Source organism: Pongo pygmaeus, chromosome 19, assembly GCF_028885625.2.
Source record: "Pongo pygmaeus isolate AG05252 chromosome 19, NHGRI_mPonPyg2-v2.0_pri, whole genome shotgun sequence".
NCBI lineage: Eukaryota > Metazoa > Chordata > Mammalia > Primates > Hominidae > Pongo > Pongo pygmaeus.
This window is the reverse complement of record NC_072392.2, coordinates 57,816,111-57,838,523: the sequence shown is the minus strand read 5'-3', so window position 1 is coordinate 57,838,523 and position 22,413 is coordinate 57,816,111. Positions and strand designations below refer to the sequence as shown.

Genomic DNA, 22,413 nt, shown 5'->3' with positions numbered 1-22,413 from the left:
ATGATTGTGCCACTACACTGCAGCCTGGCATCTCAAAAAAAAAAAACAAAAAAACAAAAAAACAAAAAACAGCGAGGAAGTCCTGCTTTGGGCTTGGTGTTCTCTGGGTCTCTTCCAAGCTGGACGTCTGGCCAATCAAAGGCCCTGAGAAAAGCTCCTCTGGCTTCGGAAGCAGGGGGCATTGAGCCCTAGTCTCAGGGACCTGAGAGGGGCCAGGGAGGACAGTGCTCTGTTTGTGTTTAGGACGAGGCTGCCTGGGGCCCCTGGTTCAGCCTTTGGGCAGCTCTGGCACTTCTGTCACCACAAAAGGAGCAGCGTCCACAGCTCTGTACATGAGCATTGATGCTGCCCACTGAAGGGACTGGCAGAGCACTGTGACTGGGCCCTGGCTGCATTTCTCCACCCACGCTGACTGGTGGGAGTAGGATGAGACCTTAGAGTCCACTCTGACCCTGCACCCACAGCTCTGCCTGCTGCCAGCAGTGAGCAGGAGGATGAGGATGTTTCCCCTGGCCAGTCCATCCCCCAGCCTCAGAGGACCCGAGAAGGCAGAGGGGCAGTGTCTGCCCATGTTGGTGGAGGCGTTTAGGGAAGTGGTTAACAGCACAGCCCCCGGCCACCTGCTACCTGGGAGACTTTGGGAAAGTTACTCGAATCTTTGTGCCTCAGGTTCCCGAACATGAGGTTAACAATGCCTGTGTCATGGCCTGGTTCTAAGAATGAAATTAAATAATGCATGTAGAGTGCATCACAAAGTGCTTAACGCTTCCAGTCAGCAAATGTGAGTTACTATTATTGCTGCAATCGGATTAGTCATTGTGATGATCCACAGGACTACAGGGTCCCTCTCCAGCCTCCCTCCCCAGCAGGTGTCTCTGCCATCCAGGCCCTCACCAGCTTGGCTTCCACTGGAGCTTGGGAAGGATTCTTTCTTTTTAATCAAGAAATGGCCCAGGGAGGAAGATGGCAGATGTGTGTTTACAGCTTTTCATTTCCCTCCTCGCCTCTTTGCAAATACCCTCTTCCAAGATGGAAAATAAATTTCCAACTCTGTTGACATGCATCGATTTTTCCCTCCTGCATCCACCTCTCAGCTCTCCCACATCAGCAGGGACTGTGGTTAAGACCCTTGCTGGGGCTGGGCTCCAGGGTGGCCCAGGGGAGCGGATGGCTTCGCAGCACACAGCAGCCAGCAGAGCTGCCTGCGCTTGCCCAGTGCCTGGCTTTGAGAAGGTTTGCAACCAACAGCTTCAGTACCTTCTGCCTGGGGGTTCCTGAATGGGGAGTGAGGTATGTAGTGGGGGTGGTCCTCTCATTAGGAGGTCAGGCATTTTCTGCATTTTCCCTTGATGGGACATGTGAAGAGGAGACCAGCGAGTCACGTGACTGCTCTAAGTTCAGCAAATGAACCATATGGGGTCTGCCCCAAGCGATCAATTTGGTCAGCAAGGGGCCTGCACACAGGGCCCTTATGTCCTGCAAACAGGACCAGCTATGCAAAATGGGGCTTGGAGAGAGAGAGAGAGAGAGAGAGTAAGTGGAGGGAAGACTTGAGCAAATTGTGTGGGGTTGAGCAGGGCTGGCAGCCTCCTGGTGCTGGCGCTGGCACCTGGAGAGGTGGTGGCCCAGGCAGACATGGCTCCAGGCTGCTTGTCTTACACCAGTCCTGTGCCTGAAAACAACTGCTGTCTCTTCCAGAGCGTGGCTGAGGAGGCGGGGGCCTGCTCGGTGAGACAGAGATGGAGTTGGCTGAGATTGGCTCTAAACCCCTGACAGCCTTGTCAGAGACCACACTCTGGGATGGAGCCAGCCTCAGCCCCCAGGGCACTTTTTAGGAGGTGAAAAGTGCAGCAGTTAAAGGCAGCCCTGCTTCCCACCGCACTGAGCATACCCACGTCCCAGGCTGCCTGGCTCCCCTGCGCTTTCCCTCTTCCCCACCACCCGCCTGCCAGGCTTCACCCTGCAGTGTGGGGCTCCCCTCCCCACCAGGTTCCTCCCTCAGGCTTCAGAGCTCGCTGCCATGCCCACAGACCAGGGGTCCTCTTTGCCTACCAGCAGTGAGCGCTTGGGAGGACGAGGGGCTGGGGCTAGCAGGGACTGAGAAAGGAGTCCCCTTTCTCCTCTGGCAGAGTACATGCGGTCACCACATGCTATACGAGGGGAGAGAAAATGCTGTGCTGACCCAGCTCCTCTGTCGCTGGTTTGGATGTATCTGAGGACTGGCTGGAGCCATGCTCAGGATCGGCCAGATGTGGGAGAAGCCCTGCCCTGCCACTCCCTGTGGACGGCCTAGGGAGGAGGAGGACTGTGCTAGGAGGCCGAGACTTCGCTCTGGCCTCAGTTCTGTCACAGATGTGCCAAATGACCTGGGCAAGTCACTTCACTTCTCATCTGCATCAGCATCTGTGGCACAGGAGGGGAGGGTCTGCTCTAGTGACCTCACTGGGCGTGTACGGCTCTAATGAGAAAAGCATGCAGGGGGCTTTAAGAAGCAGAACCCGCACTGGACACGCACGTGAAACTGGGTAAAAAATACGCTTTGCTGCCTCTGCTGTCTTTAGCAGTGGAGGGCCCCCCAGGAGAGGGGTTGAAATGTCTCTCCTAGCTCCAGCTACTCTGTGCCAACCTGGGGGCAGAGCCTTGGCTGATGCCATTTAGGGTGGACTCAGTGCTGAGGGGCATGGCAGGTGGGCTTGGGGGATGGAGAATGCCCAGCCAGGTGCTGCCACGCCACCACTCTGTGTGGATGCCAATGAGGGGCCTGGAGGAGTCTCAGGCACCGGCACACAGGCCCGCTGTGCCCGGCTATGAAGAGGGGACAGGGCTTGGAGACTCGTCCTTGGCACTAGGTGCTGGCAGCTGGCCTTGACCTGCCTGTGTCCTGAAGTCCAGCCCTGAAGCTTGGAAGACCCACCCTAGTTCTCAGGAAGGGGTCTCCCCGAGCTACCCTCCAGCGTGACGAGATAGCACTGAGCCCTGCAGACCACAGGAGAGCGGCTGTCCTTTGAGAGCTGCTGGCCAGCGGGCCAGAGCCACATCTGCTTCTCATTCAAATGTCCAAATGTAATTAAATTCCCTACGACGCAGCGGAAGAGTTTGGTAAGATGTGGCTTTCCCCTTTTCCATCAAGGTTAAGAAATCACAGTCTCTCATTCCACAGGCAGACGCGCGTTCCTGCCTGCCACTGGTCCGTCCTATTCCGCAAAGGCAAAGGCCTGTGCTCTTATCTGTTTCCTAGAGCTTATGGGGCTGGGGCCAGCATGCGATACACGGATCTCCCCCACCCCGTGTTCCATTTACCCACCTGAGAGGATTAACAGCTGAGGCCAAAGCTGCGGGCTTGCAGTCGAGCAAGACAGTGTGCTGGGGGTTCGTCAGGGGTGGGGGTGGTGAGTTAGTGCCCCTACTCCTTCTGAAAGGGTCTCCCCGACCCTGAGGAGACAGCACTGTGCCCAGGCTCACCTCAGTGACACACCAGTGTCCTTCCACTGCTGGGATGTGGGGGTGCCATAATACCCTGCTGAGGGGACCCTGGCTTGCTTTGTAGCTCCTCACAGTAGGAAGTGCTTGAGGGTTATGATTCTGGAGTCTTTGGGACAAGGACCTCCCTGTACCTGGCCTGGCCCTACAGCCCAGGGCAGGGTGAGGCCCTTCCCCACCTCTTACTTCTCACCTTGGGGCCCTGGGACTGCTGCAAGGAGGCGCCCCTCTCCCCACCCCCTCCCTGTACACGAAGGAGGAGAGGTATGAGAGATGGTGGAGGAATCCGTCTAATAGACAAGGCCCACAGTGGTGCCTGGCCCTCTCCAGGAATCTCCAGGACCTCCATGTCTCTCAGGACTGTTTGCCACTTCTGGCCTGGAAGGGCTCTGGACAGCTGAAGGGACAGCAGGGTCCAAGGTGCAGTCCTCTGTGAGAGGGGGTGCCCTGTTTCAGGCTTCAGTGCCTCTGCCCCTCGGCCTCCTGCCCAGGACTTCCCCATATCCAAATCCAGGCAGAATGGTCCCTGGAGGGCTGCTTTTCCCGGCTTCCCTTCCCACTGGAGGATCTTCTGTTCATGGCTTCTTTTAGTTCATGGCATTTATGACTTTCATGGTAACGGCTCCATTCTCCTTCCCCTATGCCAGTTTTTCTTATCATTGTGGTACAGGCTATATGAGAGTTTCTTTCTTTTTTTTTTTTCTGGAGACAGGGTCTTGCTCTTTCACCCAGGCTGGAGTGCAGTGGTGCAATCTCAGCTCACTGCAACCTCTGCCTTCTGGGTTCAAACAATTCTCCTGGCCAGGCACGGTGGCTCACGCCTGTAATCTCAACAGTTTGGGAGGCCAAGGCGGGTGGATCACCTGAGGTCAGGAGTTCGAGACCAGCCTGACCAACATGGTGAAACCCCGTCTCTACTAAAAATGCAAAAAATTAGCTGGGTGTGGTGGCGGGTGACTGTAATCCCAGCTACCGGGGGGAGGCTGAGGCAGGAGAATCCCTTGAACCCGGGAGGTGGACACTGCAGTGAGCTGAGGTCACGCCATTGCACTCCAGCCTGGGCAACAAGAGTGAAACTCTGTCTCAAAAAAAGAAAAAAAAAAAAAAGCCAAAAAACAAAAACTGATTCTCCTGCCTCAGCCTCCCGAGTAGCTGGGATTACAGGCATGCACCACCATGTCTGGCTAATTTTTGTATTTTTAGTAGAGATGGGGTTTCACCACGTTGGCCGGGCTGGTCTCAAACTCCTGACCTCAGGTGATCCACCCTCCTCAGCCTCTCAAAGTCCTGGGATTACAAGCGTGAGCCACTGCGCCCGGCCCCAGGCTTTATGAGAGTTTCTTAATAAGTGGGGGTATTTTTCATTTTGAAACAAGCTGTCCTGAAAGTTAATGACTTATTGCGGCTGTGGCTGCTACCCAGAGACCAATGGGGGTTGGGGAGAGGATGACCAGGCTGGGGATAGGAGAGAATTTTCTAGATTAATAATGCTGTGCTGAGGTTGAGGTCCCTTTAAGACTCCTGGCCAGCTCCCGTGTTAGAGTCCCACATGCTGCTCACAGCAACCCTACCAGAGAACCAGAACCACATACAGGCACACATGGCATCTGCGTGCTGAAGAATGCTGGCCCTGGGGACAGGCACACACACGCAAGTTGGTGTGAACCAACCAATCCCAATGTCACTGACCTGGCTCTAAAGAGGAAGAGCTTTTTAGGTTTGTTTCCAAATGGTAAACCTGAGTTTAGTAACAGATTTAACTTCTCGGTGGCATTTAGCGTCTGGTAGCCTTGACATCAGTGAACAAGGTTTGAAGTTAAATAACCCAGTTCTTGGTCGAGTGTTCTAGGCCAAACCTAGCTAGCCAAAGGAATGGTGTTGGGACACGGCCTCTGTTGCCCTCTTTGGGGTCCCAGCCTGTGTCTCAAGCCCACACGCCGTGGCTGGGAAAGGATCACAGTCTCAGCTAATTGTGGTGGTGCCGCCGCCCGTCCAGATAGAAAAGGCCTGACTGATGCCGGTCTGCCTCTGTGCTGTGCTCACAGACTGGCTGCTGGTGCCGGGGATCTATTCATTATTCAATTCAGCTGGCTCAGGCGAGCCTTTCCATTTGCTCCTCCAGGAGGAATAACAAATCTAGAAATGCAATTCCACTTTGGTGTATTAAGATATCGATTTGCCTGTCGGGTGGAAATGCATTTGTTCTGTCAGCCCTCCCCTGGGTAGGAAGGGGTTAACCAAATGTTTATCACAAGGCTGGCTTCAGAGTTGAAAGTAATGTGATCAGTAATGAATTTTGTGTTACATTAGGTTGTATAAATGGACAGACAAGCGCAGACAACAAGTGGCCAGGAGTCGGGGCTAATCTAATGATGTAAAAATAGAGACAGCACCAATTATACTAGGGGCCAGCTCCAGGCTCCTGCAGGGACTGCAAATGAATAGGTACAAATCAAATTACTCACTAATAGACGCACTACAAGAGGGGCAGTCAATGGTAAATGCATTAGAGCCTAGTGACCTCCCTGCTCTGCACAGCAGAGTCCGAAAATTTGACTTCCATCTTCAAAGTGGGGGGCAGGGAGTGGCGTTCTCAAAGAAACTCTTGTTGGGTGAAGGATGACAACCACTCCCCATCCCAAACCAGTCCCCTTCCAGAAGGGACCTCCCGTCTGAGCTGACCCCTGCCCTCCCTAGAGTGCTCCTGGGCCGGGGCACGAGGGCGTAGGAGGGCACCCTCTTGAGGGACAAAAGAAGCAATGGGACAACCCCTTCCACATAGGCAAAGATAGGACGTTACATACCAAAACACTTCACAGCCACGTGTCTCTCAGGGGGGAAGGTTTTTACTGCTACGTCAAGGGCTGTGTCTGTATTGAAAATAAAATATTCCTTTAAAGAGGATCACAAACTGGACCTTTAAGAGAGCAGGAAGAGCTGAGATCAAAGTGAGTCGTTACCCAAATCTGGCCTGACCACTGAGAGCTTTGCGGGGGTGTTCATGGTCTGTTCCCAGGCACAGCACATCTAGGGTTTTACAGATTTCTCACTAGCCTAAACTGGTATCATCCTTCCCTCTCTCCCTCCTCCCCAGTCCAGCTGCCTGAGTTCCTACACTCCTGCCTGCTGCACAGGGCTGGGGTAGGGAAGGATGTAGAGAGAAAGCCGGCATCCTGGGTAACCCCTCAGATTTTCTTCCTCCTCTCAGCTTCCATGGATTTAGAAACCAGGTCTGAAGTTCAAAGCTGCATGGCAGTGTGTGGTTGGGCTGCTTAGAGAAAGGTCACAAAGACCAGCTCAAGGGCACTAACCACGGGATCCTACTCAGCTCTCAGTGGTCGGGGATGGATAACGCATGAAACCGAGAAACTCCAGGCCTTATAAGGACCCAGCCCACGCTCATACTCCACCAACCCACCCCTCGGGTCAGCACCAAACAGTCCCACACAACAGCATGGAGATGGCATGCTGGCCCTGGCCAACTGGAGCTGGGAGATGATGGGAACATTCCAGGAAAACGAACGCAGCAGGCACGGAATGGAAAAGTCATCCTGAACAAATGACACGACTGGATGGCGCTTCTCCCAAAACTCAATGAAGGGTGCAGAGGGGTGGAACTGCAAGCTAGCGGGCTACACCCCATAAAACATATGTGGGTAACAGGGGAGAGCTGCGAAGCCTGGTGCTGGGGGATTTTGCCAGCAAATTAAAAAATGTCTTATGCAGTGGGCCGGCAGGTCCCTGGGGGCAGGGGTGACGAGGGAGGAGAAGTAGACAGGAAGAAATAAGTAAAAGGCCAAGGCTGGAAAGCTGTTTCCGGGATGGGTGCTCCAAAATGCCTTCTTCTACTAGGGAACTTCACTTCTCTGTTCAGTTCAATCGGATTGGCTTGGCTTGGCCTTCTTGGTACAGTGCTCTATGGCTTCTAGGAGCCAAGATTCTGGATTCCTAAAGGGTCAGAGGGTCATTGCCAACTTTCATTTTCTGTGAGCAAGTGTGTCTCCCTCTCTCAGCAGCCACCACATCCAGGGGGTGGCCTCCACATCTCGGGCCATGTTTCGAGAAGGCAGAGGGGCAGAGGCAGGGGCAGAAGGGAAAGGTGGGAATTTAACCATCCATGACTGCGTTCAACTTTGTTCAGAATCTCACACCTCACAGAAAGGTCAGTGGTTAAAAGTCAATACTGCGGCAGAGGAGGAGGAACAGGGAGAAATCCTCCCTTTTGTTAACCATTTACCTACATTAATGCTTCCAGAGGAGAGCCTGTGCTCTGGGGGGTCCAACAGCCCTCCCCCAGCCCCTCGGTCCAAGCCTGTGCCTTTCCACAGGAATTCCTGCTTCATGTTGGGGCAGCACCTGGAGAGGGGACTCTGAAGGGTCACAGAGGTCACACTGGCACTTCCTCCTTGTTGATAGGAATCACTGTGCCTTGGTGAAAGAGTTGAAAAGTGACTTTAGACAACTAAGAAATATGCAGAGGAGAGTCTCAGCCCAAACTCCCATTACAGCTCTGCCCCTGGCGGGGCTTCCAGTAGCCTTAGTGACAAAGGTGGGGTGGGGGAAATGATCTACCCAGAATCAGATTTGAGACCTGGCCAGAAACTAACAAGTGTGACTTTTAATCAATAACTATTCCCGTTGCTTTGACTGGCTTTCATTTACCTCTCAGGGGCCACAGAAACCCATCCAGTCACTCAACAAACATTAACTGAAGCTCAGCCTGGCTCTCCTTCCGGTGCTGGTTGCTGGGCAGGGAGAAGGCTGGTGGTTGGGGATAACAAAGATGGTTCAGACTCGGTTCAAAGAACCAGTAGTGGTTCAAGACACTTGTGGGAGTATGGTGAGGGAGGGGCTGAAGGGAAAGGACCGCCAGGGCCGGCCCTTTTCCAATGGCAAAACGAAGGGAATTGGTGAGCGAGTTAATGGAAAAGGCAGCATACACTCTTTGCCCACGGCCAAGTATCCAGCAAGCAGGTGGTGCAGCAATTCAGAGACAGAGAGAGTTGCACACATTTGGCTTCATGGTCAGGGAAAGCAACACAGAGGAGGTGAGATTTGAGCTTGGCCTAAGACGACGACTGGGCAGGATGGGAGGGCGGTGGTGTCCTGAGGGGTGACCAACATGCACCAGGGCCAGGTAACAGGGTGTGTGCTGGGGATGCTGGGATCCTACATTGGCAAGAAGGTGGAGGAGGTGAAATACGCAGAGGTTACTGCAGAAGGGGAGGTGGGAGGTCAGGCTGGAAGGGAAGGTGGGGAAGGCCTGTAAGAGACAGAAACGTGATGGCAAGGAGCCTGGGTGCAATGTGCAGGCCTGGACACTTTCTGAGCAGGGAAGTGCGACGGCAGTCAAGGCAGGCCCTGCTAGTGACAGTCCCCTTCCTCTGCTGGATCCCTACTTATTCTGAATAAAAGGTGAGAATAACTGATAAAACTCCAACGCTTCAGACCATGGGAGACCGGCAGGATCTTAATAACTGGAACCTCTTTCCAGATTTCTTATTTTAATCCCACAACTTTTAGTTATACTCTCACTTCAAATCTTTCGTTTCCTCATTTGTAAACTGGAGAGGGAAGGTCTACCTGGCAGTGCTCTGACAATTAGAGGACATTTATGTGGCAGGCAGAGTCTGAGGCGTACAAGTCCCACGGGAGGTGTGGCCACTGCTATTGTGGAGAGGAGTAAATGAGAGAGACTGAGTGCTCCCTGCAGCGGCCAGGACATCAGAGTTATAGGAGGCCAGTGATTACTACATTTACTAGCTCCTCCTCCCCACACTGCGTCACAGAGGAAGCAGCTGGCCCAGAGAGGGAAAGGCACTCGCCCAGGGTCACAGGTTTACCCCATTTCTTGATGAGGGCTTCAAATCCCATCGAAAAGGGGAAAAAAACACCACATTCTTCCCAATAGCGGGAGCTTGGTGCTGGGAACTGAAAGGACTCTCAGATTTGGCCTCTCCTGCCAGTGGAAAATAGCTAGGAATAGGCAATCCGACACTGAACCGAGACACAAATAGCAACACCAACAACACCACCCCTGCCGAGGCCACCGGCTGTCCCACAGTCTCACTGGCGCAGCTGCTCCCTCTTGTCCCGGGTAGGGACACTTGTGACCTGCTGGTGGGACTGGGCCCTCTATCTGGTGGCCCTGTGCCTCTGGGGACACTTTCTTCTCTCACCCTCAGCAATCAGGGCATTAGGCACTGGGGAGTTCCAGCTTTGCCTCTGCATCCTAGAAAGACCATGCCCTGTGGGCAGGGGAGCACTCCTGAGTTCTACTTGGTCCAGCTCAGCTAGGGAGGCCCAGTGGGAAGCTGGGGGTAGAAGTCAGAGAGAAACAGACCCACCGTTCAGTACTGTGGCCTCCTCCGGGGCTTTAATCTCTTTGAGGGTAGGAAACTTGTCTCTCTTATTTTTCTCCAGCCTATTGGGGAAGAAACTGGCAGATACCGATAGACAGCCTGCCTGCCCCAACCACAGAAAGAACACGTTGGGCCACTGATGAGGTCATTAAGAGAAGACACTGAGAGAACTTTTGTAGATGCTGTAGAAGGAGGAAAACTCCAGGGCCCAATTAGATAAGGCAGAGGAAAAGCCCTAGGTTCTGGCTAAGTTGCTTGGGTGATAGCGTTTGCTGAGGAACTCGCTGTTGCAGAGACAGGTGCAATTTTAGGAGCAGTGGGCAATCAGGGATATTACCCAGAGAAGCCTAAAGACTTTGGCAAGAGAGCCAGACCAAGCCAGAAGCTATGGCTTGCACAGATGAATCACCCTTGCGCATCTTGAGAGGGGACCCAGGAAGTTGGAGAGGTGAGGCTTGGAGGAAAAAATTAAAGACAAGACTGGGTCTCATGGGCGGCCACACTGGGGATCCTGGAGAGGAGAGCGATTCCTACTTTCAGGAGGCCAAAAGACTAACCCTTCCCGGGTATCTGGGGTAAATACCAGTTTGCCTGATAGAGTGGCTGTAGGAAGAGGAGAGAAGATTCTCTGGAAAGATCAAAGCAGCTTGGTGGTTGTGTGTGGTAGGGAGGCAGGGAATGTGACCTACGGGGCTATGAGCCACGATGGCCCTGTGAAGGCAGCATCTTCAGCTCACACGACCTCCAGGTTTGCTTAGGACAGGAACAGTGTGGCTAACCCAGGACCCATAAAGGAGGCTCACCTTTCACTTAGAATCAGAGAATCTCAGGTTTGGGAAAGGGACTTGAGAGGCCCACATAACACATGTAAGTGTCACTTCTCCAGCTTCCTGGGGCAACACTGTCAGTTCCTTTTTCCATGGCCTTGCAATGAGTTGGGCCAGTAGGATGCATCTATCTACCCCTAGGGCTGGAGTGGGTAAAGTTCTCTCTAAATTGCAGATTTTAAAAATATGTGGGATGCAGAAAATTCTAACCACCACCACATCTTCTGAAATGTCTGCAAAGTCCAATGTGGTCAACTACTTTCTATAGCAAATACTGATAAATTAATTATCTGCTTTTAAAATGAGACTACCAGAGAGTAGGGATGGCTAAAATATAAGATAATTGGCACGGTGTGGTGGCTCATGCATGTAATCCCAGCACTTTGGGAGGCCAAGGTGGGTGGATCACCTGAGGTCAGGAGTTTGAGATCAGCCTGGCCAACATGGTGAAACCCCGTCTCTACTAAAAATTCAAAAATTAGCTGGGCACGGTGGTGCATGCCTGTAATCCACGCTACTCAGGAGGCTGAGGCAGGAGAATCGCTGGAACATGGGAGGTGGAGGCTGCAGTGAGCTGAGATTGTGCCATTGCACTCTAGTCTGGGTGACAGAGTGAGACTCCATCTCAAAAAAAAAAAAAAAAAGATAATTAACGCATGGCACTGGTGCCTACAATTATTGTCATCTGATCATGTGGCACCCTGGGATGGGACGGGGCTAATATGACCCCTATTGGAAATGTAGCCTTAGAATGAAAAAGTTCCCAGCCCTCCGTACTGACCCAGGCAGGAGTTCCAAGGCCCTTTGGAAGAGCTGATTCTAGAGGCAGGAGAGGGGTCCAATACACTGAGATATTTGGATTAGTTATTTTGTACATATCTGATCAACTCCAGTAAAAACAGCTCACATTTGTTGAGAGCTTACTTTGTATGGTCTTAAAATGAAAGACACATGCATGTGTGCACACACACACACACACAAATAGTGCTTTTAGGTCATCTTTTGCAAAACACAGCAATCAACAAATATTTGTTATTAACTTGCTGAAACCATCCCGTGATCACTTAAAAACTGCCTAATGTTCAAAGTGTGCTTTTTATGTTAACAAGAGAAAAAGAAAGGCACAGCCCTTTCAGTATATAAAAGTAGCTTCTGACAGAAATCTTTGGAAGCGCTTTAGTTGAACATAATCTTAAAGCATTTTCTGCAGAGTAATTAATACATAAATGGGAAAACTCAGAGGATTTAGGTGAATAAGCTAGAGTGTTGACTTTCAAAGCGCAGATTGCCATTCACCAATGTATTGTGAAATCACTTTAGTGGGTCATGAGTGCATTTTTTGAAAAATGAAATAAAATAGAAAGTACAAGATAATTCTTAGAATAACAGAAGAAAAGGAAGGACTAGAATGCACTGGCTGTAATATTGTTTTGTGAAGGGTTATAGATGTGGGTGAACTAGGTCAGGAAGTAAAATGTGTATATGACAGAAGGTAAGAGGCAAAGACTGAGCCCACTATGTGATCCCCAAGAATAACTACTTCTGACTAGAGCAGAGACTGTTAAAGAGACGGCAGACAGGAAAAGATGAAGCCTTTTCCTATCTTTAAAGCTGTCACTGTAAAGAAGAATCAGTGAGCCCGGGGCCGCAGGAAGGAACAGTCACGGGGAACAGTCTCCTGGACCCTGAGAGCTGACTCTGTGAGCACTTAAGAGTCAAGAGCAGGCCGGGCGCAGTGGCTCATGCCTATAATCCCAACACTTTGGGAAGCTGAAGCAGGCAGATCACTTGAGGTCAGGAGTTTGAGACCAGCCTGGCCAACATGGTGAAACCCTGTCTCTACTAAAAATACAAAAATTAGCTGAGCGTGGTGGCATATGCCTGTAGTCCTAGCCACCTGGGAGGCCGAGGCATGAGAATTGCTTGAACCCTGGAGGCAGAGGTTGCAGTGAGCCAAGATCGTGCCACTGCACTCCAGCCTGGGTGACAGAGAAAAAAAAAAGAAGTTAACAGCAGCAAACATACTCAGATAACTCCTGCAACAGAGATGCATCAAGAATACTTTAAATGGGGGCCAGGAACAGTGGTTCATGCCTGTAATCCCAGCACTTTGGGAGGCTGAGGTGGGCAGATCACTTGAGGCTAGGAGTTTGAGACCAGCCTGGCTAACATGGTGTAACTCCGTCTCTACTAAAAATACAAAAATTAGCTGGGCGTGGTGGCACACGCCTGTAGTCCTAGTCACTCACGAAAGGGCCCCAGGAGAGGAGGCTGAGGCATGTGATTCGCTTGAACCCATGAGGTGGAGGTTGCAGTGAGCCGAGATCGCGCCACTGCACTCCAGTCTGGGTGACAGAGCAAAAAAAAAAAAAAAAAAAAAAAAAAGAAGTTAACAGCAGCAAACAGATACTTCCTGCAACAGAGATGCATCAAGAATACTTTAAACAGGGGCGGGGCACCATGGTTCATGCCTGTAATCCCAGCACTTTGGGAGGCTGAGACGGGCAGATCACTTGAGGCCAGGAGTTCGAGACCAGCTGGCCAACATCGTGAAACCTTGTCTCTACTAAAAATACAAAAATTAGCTGGGCGTGGTGGCACATGCCTATAGTCCTAGCCACTCAGGAAAGGGCCTGAGGAGAAGAGGCTGAGGCATAAGAATGGCTTGAACCCATGAGGCGGAGGTTACAGTGAGCCAAGATCACGCCACTGCACTCCAGCCTGGACAACACAGCGAAACTCCGTCTCAGAAAAAAAAAAAAAAAAAAAGGAATACTTTACACACGAATCTGGACCCATGCATAAGGCCTGGGCTTTTGATATCGGATGTGTGAGAACACTAAAAAGAAAGACAAGGTGCAGCTACAGTTATTGAAAGAGTTAAAGTCAAAAGAGAAAATGTACTTAATATGTACACAGGTGTTTATTTAAAAAGCTTTTTTACTGGTATTAAGTTATATCTTTACCTAGACACAAAACAGTGGGAATAAGTCAATGTTTTGTTTACTTTAAAAATTCTATTTTTCTAGAAAAGGCAATATTGAAAGGAATGTCTGCTAAGCAGGAATTAGTCAAGTTATTTTGAGGGGGGTAACAGAGAGAGGAGGGGGCTTTCAGAGACAGCATTCCAGGCAAAAGGAAAAGTATGCACAGAAGCCTGGCGGGCAAGAGACTGTGTGTGCTCAGGGACCCTCTGGGAGTTTAGCTTGGCTGGAGCTGGCCCAGGGCAGCAAGAGATGAGTCTGGAGTGAGGGCAGTGGCTGGTCTCAAAGGGCTTTGGACACCGGGATGGGGAAACTCGAGAGAAGGAAAGGGCCCGAAGAGAGGAATTCAGTTCGTAGACATGTGGATATGTCAGTAGGTAGCTGAATAGATGGTTCTGGAGATCAGGAGAGAAAGCCAACTTGGAAATTATTTGGAAATCATCAGTTTATGGATGGTAATTGGAGACATGGAAGCAGAGATTGCCAGGTACTGAGAGAGAAGAGACCAGGGCCAAGACAAGGCCTTGAGAAATACGCCTAAGGACGACAGAAGAAAAGGACTGAGAAGTAGCCAGAGGCTGAGTAAGAATTCATCGTCTCTGCGTCTCTGTCGCAGACACTGCGCTAGGCACTGGCTTCTGCTGCAAAAGATGGGTGCAAACTGAGAATGGGGCGGGGCTACGAGGAAAACACAGAGCAGGCTCCAGTGGAGAGTAGAGACCACGGATCTGTAGAGGCAGCAATTGGAATAATATGTGCTCTTTCTTCAGGAACCCAGGTGTAAGAGCAGAGTTGGATTGAGCTCAAATTGGAGTTTGCCGAATGGAAGGATGGAAGGGTGACAGGGGCAAGGGGCAGAAGGATATTAGCAAAAATGCAATTCAGCCAGTTATCTTAGAACTGGACTTGCAAATCACATAGGTGATTGAATTCAACTATTTGGTCAGCATCCATCACGGACGCTGTCTTATAAGTTAACCATAATTTAAAACTGACCTTCTCAAACTTCAGCATGCACAGGGATCCTGCTGAAATGCAGACCTCGGCTGAGCAGGGCTGGGCATGGCCTGAGGCTCTGCATTTCTCACCAGCGCCTGGCTACGGATGCTGTTGTGGGTCTGAAGACCACACTTTTTTTAAAAAAAATTATTTTTGAATTGCCAAATAAAAATTATAAATATTTATCAGGTACAACATGGTGTTTTGAAGTATGTATACATTTGGAATGGCTAAATCGAGCTAACTAACATGCATTACCTCACAAACTTAACATTTTTTGTGTCGAGAACACTTCAAATCTACTCTCTGAGTGATTTTCAAGAATACATTGTTATTAACTAGAGTCACCATGCTGGACAATACATCTCTTGAACTTACTCTTCTCATCTAACTGAAACTGTGTATCCTTTGACCAAAGCTATCCTTCAACCCCCAGACCACTCTGAATAGTGAGGTTTGAAAAGGTTTTGCTTTACTTTAAGGGGAGCTGACCTGCCCTAGGGTACAGCTTACCAGCCAGGTGCTGGAGTGCACAGACTGTTACATCTCCAGAACCTCTGTTAGCTGGCTGACACCGTGTGACAGGTTGAAATTGGCCATAATAGGAGTTTTTACATTACAGAAATCCACAAATCAAGGCTGACTACACCTATGTAACAGTAAGGCGTGCTATAGAATAGGCTTCTGTGTCAGGGATCATGAGAGCAAGTTTTCAGTTGGTCTCTGTGCTTCATTCATACTTTGATAAAGAGGCCATCGGTCCCAATTGCTGTGTCACATGTGGTGCCTGCTGAAAGCATTAAGGGAACTGACTTAGCTCTGGTGCATCAGAGGACCTATCAGAGGCAAAGACTTGCTGATACCTCGTTTGTCCTATAGCCACCTAGAGAAGTAGAGTTGTGGGAAGAAAGAGGGGGACTGAGAGGTTGCTATGGGCAAAGAGTGGCTTGCTGGAAATTCTCACCCACGTTGCACTGTATTTCCCCGACTACCTCCGGGTAGTATGCTGACCCGGGCATGGGTGTACCAGGGTGCCCTTTCAAAGTCGTGGGCTGCACTACCAGGCTGATGCTTTACCTCTGGTTGGAAAATGTGAAAAGTGATTCTCAACCATGGAAACTGGGTAACTTCCATAATATCTGCTTTGCTTACTGGCCTTTAAAATGGGGGTAGTTTTAGGCTGGGCATGGTGGCTCACGCCTATAATCCCAGCTCTCTGGGAGGCCAAGGCAGGCAGATCATGAGGTCAGGAGTTCAAGACCAGCCTGGCCAACATGGTGAAACCCCATCTCTATCAAAAATGCAAAAATTAGCTGGGCATGGTAGCGGGTGCCTGTAATCACAGCTACTCAGGAGGCTGAGGCAGGAGAATTGCTTGAACCCGGGAGGTGGAGGTTGTAGTGAGCCAAGATTGTGCCATAGCACTCAGCCTGGGTGATAGAGCAAGACTCCACCTTAAAAAAAAAAAAAAAAGAAAAAAGGAAAAAGTTTTTTCTTAAAAATAAAATATACATCGAATATGGTCAGAGAAAACCAACTGAATTCCTTTTGGTGACAGTTTGGGGAGGACAATGAAATCCCTCTGCTAAAAAAAAAAGGGAGTCTCCTATTTTCTGACCTGTGGGTCATGCAGTTTTAATTTCCTCTACCTTTCTTTCTTTCTCTTTTTTTATTCTTTTTAATTTCATGAACCTGCTTAAGGCCACAAAGCCTCTCCTGAATCCCTCAGCTGTCTGGCAGATGCATCGCTGCCAGGGCTGTGCAGGTTACTATGCCAGGCTGAAGTTCCACAGCTGTAACTCAATGCACCTTCAAATCCTCTTGCCGGATGACAGTGAGATGCTCCAAGGGGCTCCTGAGGTGGTTGGAGAAAAGAGCCACCCAGGAGCTCCTCCAGGCCTCGGAAGAGGGAGGCTGCCGGGGAGTGAGTCCAGTGGCACCAGGCTCTGGTTTATGCGAGCCGAGGCTGGCTAGGGACCCCAGAGATGCAGGCAAAAGGCTGTGCCGTAAGCCACATTCCTCACTTAGGCCCCCTTCCAGGGGAAGTGAAGTCAAGCCCTGGTAAATGCTTCTCATCTTTGGGTCCCGCTGGGAGAACAATGGCATGATGACATGCTACCCATGTAGCCAAGCTCCTCCTCTTCCTCCCTTGCACCCATCGTTTCCATCCTGTTCATTTGCCAGTTATTACAGGAGCACCATAGGCGGGCCACACAGCTAGTGCTGTGGAGATGACACGTCTTAGTGAAGGAACAGAGGTACTGGCATGGGGATGGGTGAGGGAAACGCCTGACTCTAAACCTAAACATCTAAAGATCTGGAGGAGCCACGGGGAAGTGGGACTCTGTGATGATGTCAGACATTTCAAGCCCTGCCTCAATGCTCTGACTCTAAATCTTGCTGGTCCTGATCAGCGCCTGCCCCAGGGTTGTAAGTTTCTCCTTACTGGGGTTCTCTTTCCAGGGAGGCATGTGGAGCGGGAACGGAGCAGTGCACAGCAGAGTGACAGAGTCTTGAGAGGACTCAGGCAAGCTGGAGAGAAAAGGCCTCCAGCCAGAGTCAGCTGCACCCAATAGAAAGTTCCCTCTGAAAGCTGGGAAGAGGCCTGCTGGGGCGGCCTCTGTCAGCACAAAAGCAGGGCTAGGGCAGTCACTAACAGCACAGATATCTAGAACAAAGAAGGGTTTTGGAAAGGAGAGGCAGGCTGTATTACAGCTGTACTGGAGACGGATGACTGGGGGCTTTCCTGAGTGCATGTTGTGTGTGTGTGTGTGTGTGTGTGCGCGTGTGCATGCACATGAACGCGCGCTTGGCTGGGCCACGGCTCACTCGTCATTTAAGGATGTCTTCTGATTGCTCTGGGATGCAGGAAGCCACCCAGACCCTAGTTGCTGGACTCGCTCAGAGGCAAGAATGCAAGGCCAAAGGCAGCATGAGGAAAAGCTGGTGGGGGCTGAAACCAGCCCAGCCTGCTTCATGCTTACTCCGCTCAGGTTGGCAGGCCCTACTGAGACTTGCCAATCTCTAAGTCTCCAGCGTGTCTGAAGAGGTACAGCCTGAGGACTCAGTGCCTGAGCACTGCTGGAAGACGTGGGGACACCCCCAAAGGAGGAAAGTGTCCTTCTGGGAGCCACTCGCACAGTGGTATTGATCATGGCAATCCTGCACGTGGTATTCCACGTGGGAGGGGCAGTTCCACTGGGAGCTCCCCTTTACACAGGGTTTCCCAACACCAGAGCTCCTCCAATGGACAGCCACCGGAGTGCTAACTAAAGAAACCAACAGCAAAAACAAACATATGCCCACAAACGATTCCAAAGAAGCTCTGCACCAACAGGTGCTGGTCCTGACCAAGTCAGGCTAGAAGTCTGATGACACCTTTACCTGTTCCGGATCCCACGACGTCCCGGCTGGGTGACTCGGCCATGGCGTCGGCAAGTCGCTCCCGGAGGCCCTCCTCCGTGTGCTCCATGGAGGACATGTGCCGCAGCCCGAAGCCCTCAGGCCAGCTCCCGCACACCTCCAGCAGGGTCACGCTCCGGTCAAAGGTACCTGTGGCACACACGGGACATCTGACGTTAAGTCCACGCCTTCAGGGAGCAGGCCGTTCTTGTCTACCTCCCACCCGCTCCTGTCCATACCCAGGGTCCATTTTAGCCTTCCTGTAGGATGGAAGCACGCCGCGAACAGACTGTGTAGCGCAGGAGAAACAGCTCATGCCGCTGAGAGAGTGCAGACCTCTGGAGTGACTTCCGTGACACTGAGGCCGGTGGTTTTACAACTGTTTCTGAGGAGCTACAGGGTTCCCCTGGTCTTCAGGGACCACCTTAAGAAGTGGGACGGGGAAGGCAACCCCCTTCCCAGGTTCAACCCAAACGGATCCCTACTTTCCTCTTTTTGATACAATGGGACTCCATCTAAAATTTCACTTAGGGCGGGGAGTGGTGCCGTACACCTGCAATCCCAATACTTTCAGAGGCCAACGCGGAAAGATTGCTTGAGGCCAGGAGTTTGAGACCAGCCTGGGCAACAGAGCGAGACCCCGTCTCTACAAACAAATAAATAAATAAATTTTCATTTAAAGAAGGGGTTATATAGCCTAATGTTTTTAAAGCTTTCTGAACCATTATATTCTATAACCTATAACCAACCTCCTCATTTTATAGTTGGAGCTCAGAGAAGTTATGGCCCAAGATGGAACAGCAAGGCTGTGGCAGACGAGGTCCAAGAACTCGCTCTCCTGATGCCTCAGTTGAGAACACGTTCTACTTCACCACCTGGTCTCCCAGCTACCCAAGGGCATATGAACAACCAGGGAATTATTTTGGGGGATACCAGCAAAGAGGTGGGTGATAGCATCTTCGGCAAGGATCTGTCCTTAAGCCAAAGCTGCTCCCCAATTCCAAAAAGTCTGTGGTGTTCTGCTGAACGCTAAGATTAGATTTTACATGCAAGATCACTTCAAAGTCCGAATTTGAATTATTCTACTTTATTATACAGCAAGTCTTCTGTGAAAGCTTATTTCATCCACTCTCTCTTGGAAGGAGATTATAGTCATGCTCTGTTGCTTTAAGCACATACCATTTCCCCAGCGATTAGGTAACTGAATCCACTGCATTTATTGGGCTTGGTTCCTGCCAGCATCGGGAAGATGGGGAAAAAATGCAAATGCCAACGTTTCCCAAAGTTAAAAGTGCACAAAACACACACTCTTTATCAGGCCTTGCTTCTCCTCTTTGATCAGCCGTCAGAAACTATCTTCCCCAGGCAGTGAGGGCTGGGCAGTGTCAGCACACACTCCCTGCCAATGACAGGTGGTAATAGAGAGGGTGCGAGCCCCAGCCTCGGCAGGCGGCCCTGCCTCTGATAATGGCCACAGCATTGAGGTGATAACCGTTAGTAAACACTCCGACAGCCGGTGACTCCATACATCAGCAAAGAGGGCCAGATAATCCTGAACTCTCCTGGCCAGACAAAGGCCCTTGGCCAGCCTGCTGCGATTTATATGTGTGGCAAGGGTCACTACTGGCTCCTGAATTTCATCAGCCAAGTTTGGCTTTGATTTATCTCGTACCTAATTGTAGGGAAGATTCCTGGCACTGGGAGAATGGGCAGCATCTATAAGGGCATCTCCCCAAGAAGAGGCCCACCTTAGGAGTGGGTTGCTTGGGATCAGCTTGTCAGGTAGGACTTGAGAATGGGGAGCTCCCTCTGCCACCTCTCTCCATCAAGTAGGGTCAGGCTGTAGATCTGGTAAGCTAGGCTTTGGAAATTGGGGGTGCGGGGCTGGGTGTCAGATAATTCTCCCAAGGCCTGAACTGTGCTAGAGCTGTGCACTGGCAGTGCCAAGCTCAGAGCCAACACTCAACCACCCTTGGCAACAACTCCCAGGTGCCTAGCTCCCCAGGGACACACAGGACTGCTGACATCCACTAAGCTTCTGATTCTGCTGCCTACTCACTGCATGATGTGCGGCCAGTCCTTCTAGCTCCTTTTCCATCTCTAAACTAGAATGAATAACCCTTTGCCCTGTCTCACAGGAGTGAAGAGATTAAGCAAAGTCCCCACTTCCAGCACTTCCCCCACTAGACCTTATTTGACAAGATCTAGTGCTACAGTGCTAAAGCATCATCATTTTTCTGAAGGGTCTGCATGCAACGCAAGGGCTTAATGATAACAAGAAAACGTGGGCCCTCCTCTTCCCTGTTCACTCAGCTTTTTTTTTTTTTTTTTTTTTTTTTTTGAGACAGTCTCACTCTGTCACCTAGACTGGAGTGCAGTGGTATGATCTTGGCTCACTGCAACCTCTGCCTCCTGGGTCCAGGCGATTCTCGTGTCTCAGCCTCCCGAGTAGCTGGCACTACAAGCATGTGCCATCATGCCTGGCTAATTTTTGTGTTTTTAGTAGAGATGGGGTTCCACCATGTTGGCCAGGCTGGTCTTGAACTTCTGATCTCAAACGATCCACCTGTCTTGGCCTCCCAAAGTGCTGGGATTCCAGGTGTGAGCCACCACACCTGGCTGCTTATACACTCAGCTTTCTTATGGACAGAGATGTTTCAGAGCATGGAAAATTGGGAAGAGAATGACCATTTGTTTTCTCACTTCACAAGAGCAGGAGGTCTGTCTCTAGAAAGGAGCTCAGTTAATGTTTGCATTACTGTGTTCAGAGGTCAAGGCAGGTGGGCTGACAGCAGGACCAAGAGGAATATCAAAAGCCAAAGCAGGAAGAAAACAAACAAAAGAAATTGGGCCAGGCACGGTGGCTCACGCCTGTAATCCCAGCACTTTGGGAGGCCGAGGTGAGCAGATCACTTGAGGCCAAGCGTTTGAGACCAGCCTGGACAACATGGTGAAACGCCATCTTGACTAAAAATACAAAAGTTAGCTGGGTATGGTGGCGGGCACCTGCAATCCCAGCTACTTAAGAGGCTGAGGCAGGAGAATCATTTGAACCTGGGAGGCAGAGGTTGCAGCGAATCAAGATTGAGCCACTGCACTCCAGCCTGGGTGACAGAGTGAGACTCTCAGTCAATCAATCAGTCAATCAATCAATCAATCAATGTTATAGCAAGAAAGGTTAGGGTAAGAGGGTGGGCCCAGTCCATAAGAGATGGTAAAGGCCAGAGGGGTACGTAATATTTTAAGGGATAAAGTAACAGTACACAGGAGAAAAGAATCATGAGCTAGTGTCATAGTGGCAGATGGAAATAGGCCTGGACTTCAGGAAAGACTAACACGTGAGCTGTATGATTCCAGGCATGCGTCTCTGATTCCTCATCCATAAAAATGGAAAAACAATACAACCACATAGGACTGTTGCGAGGACTGCAGTAGATAAATGTAAAAGACCTGACACATAGTGAGTGTTCTGTATGTAATAGGTGTGTTCATGTGTATGTTCTTAATGACAAATATGTATGCCTTTATACCACTTGAGGCATCATCATAAATTTTGACTATCATAATGATCCTGAGAGGTTGTAGAGGTACTATCCCCCATTTATGGTGGTGAAACTGGAAGCTCTGAGAAGTTAAGTGACATGTTCAAAGTCTCTGAGCAACAGATCTGGAACAAGGGTTTCTAATTCTTAGCTTGGAGCTCATTCTATCAGCTCACACATTGTTTCCCTCAGCAACACCTGCAGTGGAGAACTGTGTTTTTTTTTTTTTTTTTTTGAGACAGGGTCTCACTCTTTTGCCCAGACTGAAGTGCAGTGGTGCAGTCACGGCTCACTGCAGCCACAACCTCCTGGGTTGAAGTGATCCTCCCACCTCAGCCTCCCGAGTAGCTGGGACTACCGGTGTGCACCACCATGCCCAGCTAATTTTTTGTCAAGATGGGGTTTCATCATGTTGCCCAGGCTGGTCTCAACCTCCTGTGCTCAAGTGATCCACCCACCTTCACCTCCCAAAGTGCTGGGATTACAGGCATGACCACTGCGCCTGGCCAAGAACCATTATATGTGTAAACCACTTCTATCTTTCCTACCATTTTGAGAACTCCTGTCACCTTCAACAAATGACATTTAAAAATCCTTCCCACTCCCAACCAGCCCGAGTTGCTTGGAGTTTGGTGGTGATGACGACGAGTCACCTTGTTTATGGGACGACACACAGGAGAAACAAAATTTGATAGTGGGTCTATTCTCTCTTAGCATGGGCACAGCTAGGAAGTTGAGGAGCAAAGATGGGAGATACCAGAAGTGTTCAGCAAAGAAGCACCTGATCATTTCTACCGTCCTGAGACGTCATAGAGAG

The 22,413-nt window shown here is 50.5% G+C and overlaps 1 protein-coding gene across 16 annotated transcripts in view; it reads right to left on the bottom strand.

Moving 5' to 3' along the window:
• BCAS3 (BCAS3 microtubule associated cell migration factor) overlaps window positions 1–22,413 on the bottom strand; it is a 703,320-nt gene that overhangs the window by 5,984 nt on the left and 674,923 nt on the right. For 8 of the 16 annotated variants that reach the window (XM_054457118.2, XM_063655621.1, XM_054457116.2 and 5 more), the window contains 2 exons: window positions 18,037–18,204; window positions 6,285–6,350 (listed from right to left, as the gene is read on the bottom strand). In XM_054457118.2, the coding sequence (XP_054313093.1) occupies window positions 6,285–6,350; window positions 18,037–18,204 (234 nt within the window). The remainder of the gene's footprint in view (window positions 1–6,284; window positions 6,351–18,036; window positions 18,205–22,413) is intronic. The other 8 variants (XM_054457124.2, XM_054457123.2, XM_054457120.2 and 5 more) reach the window with 1 other exon arrangement.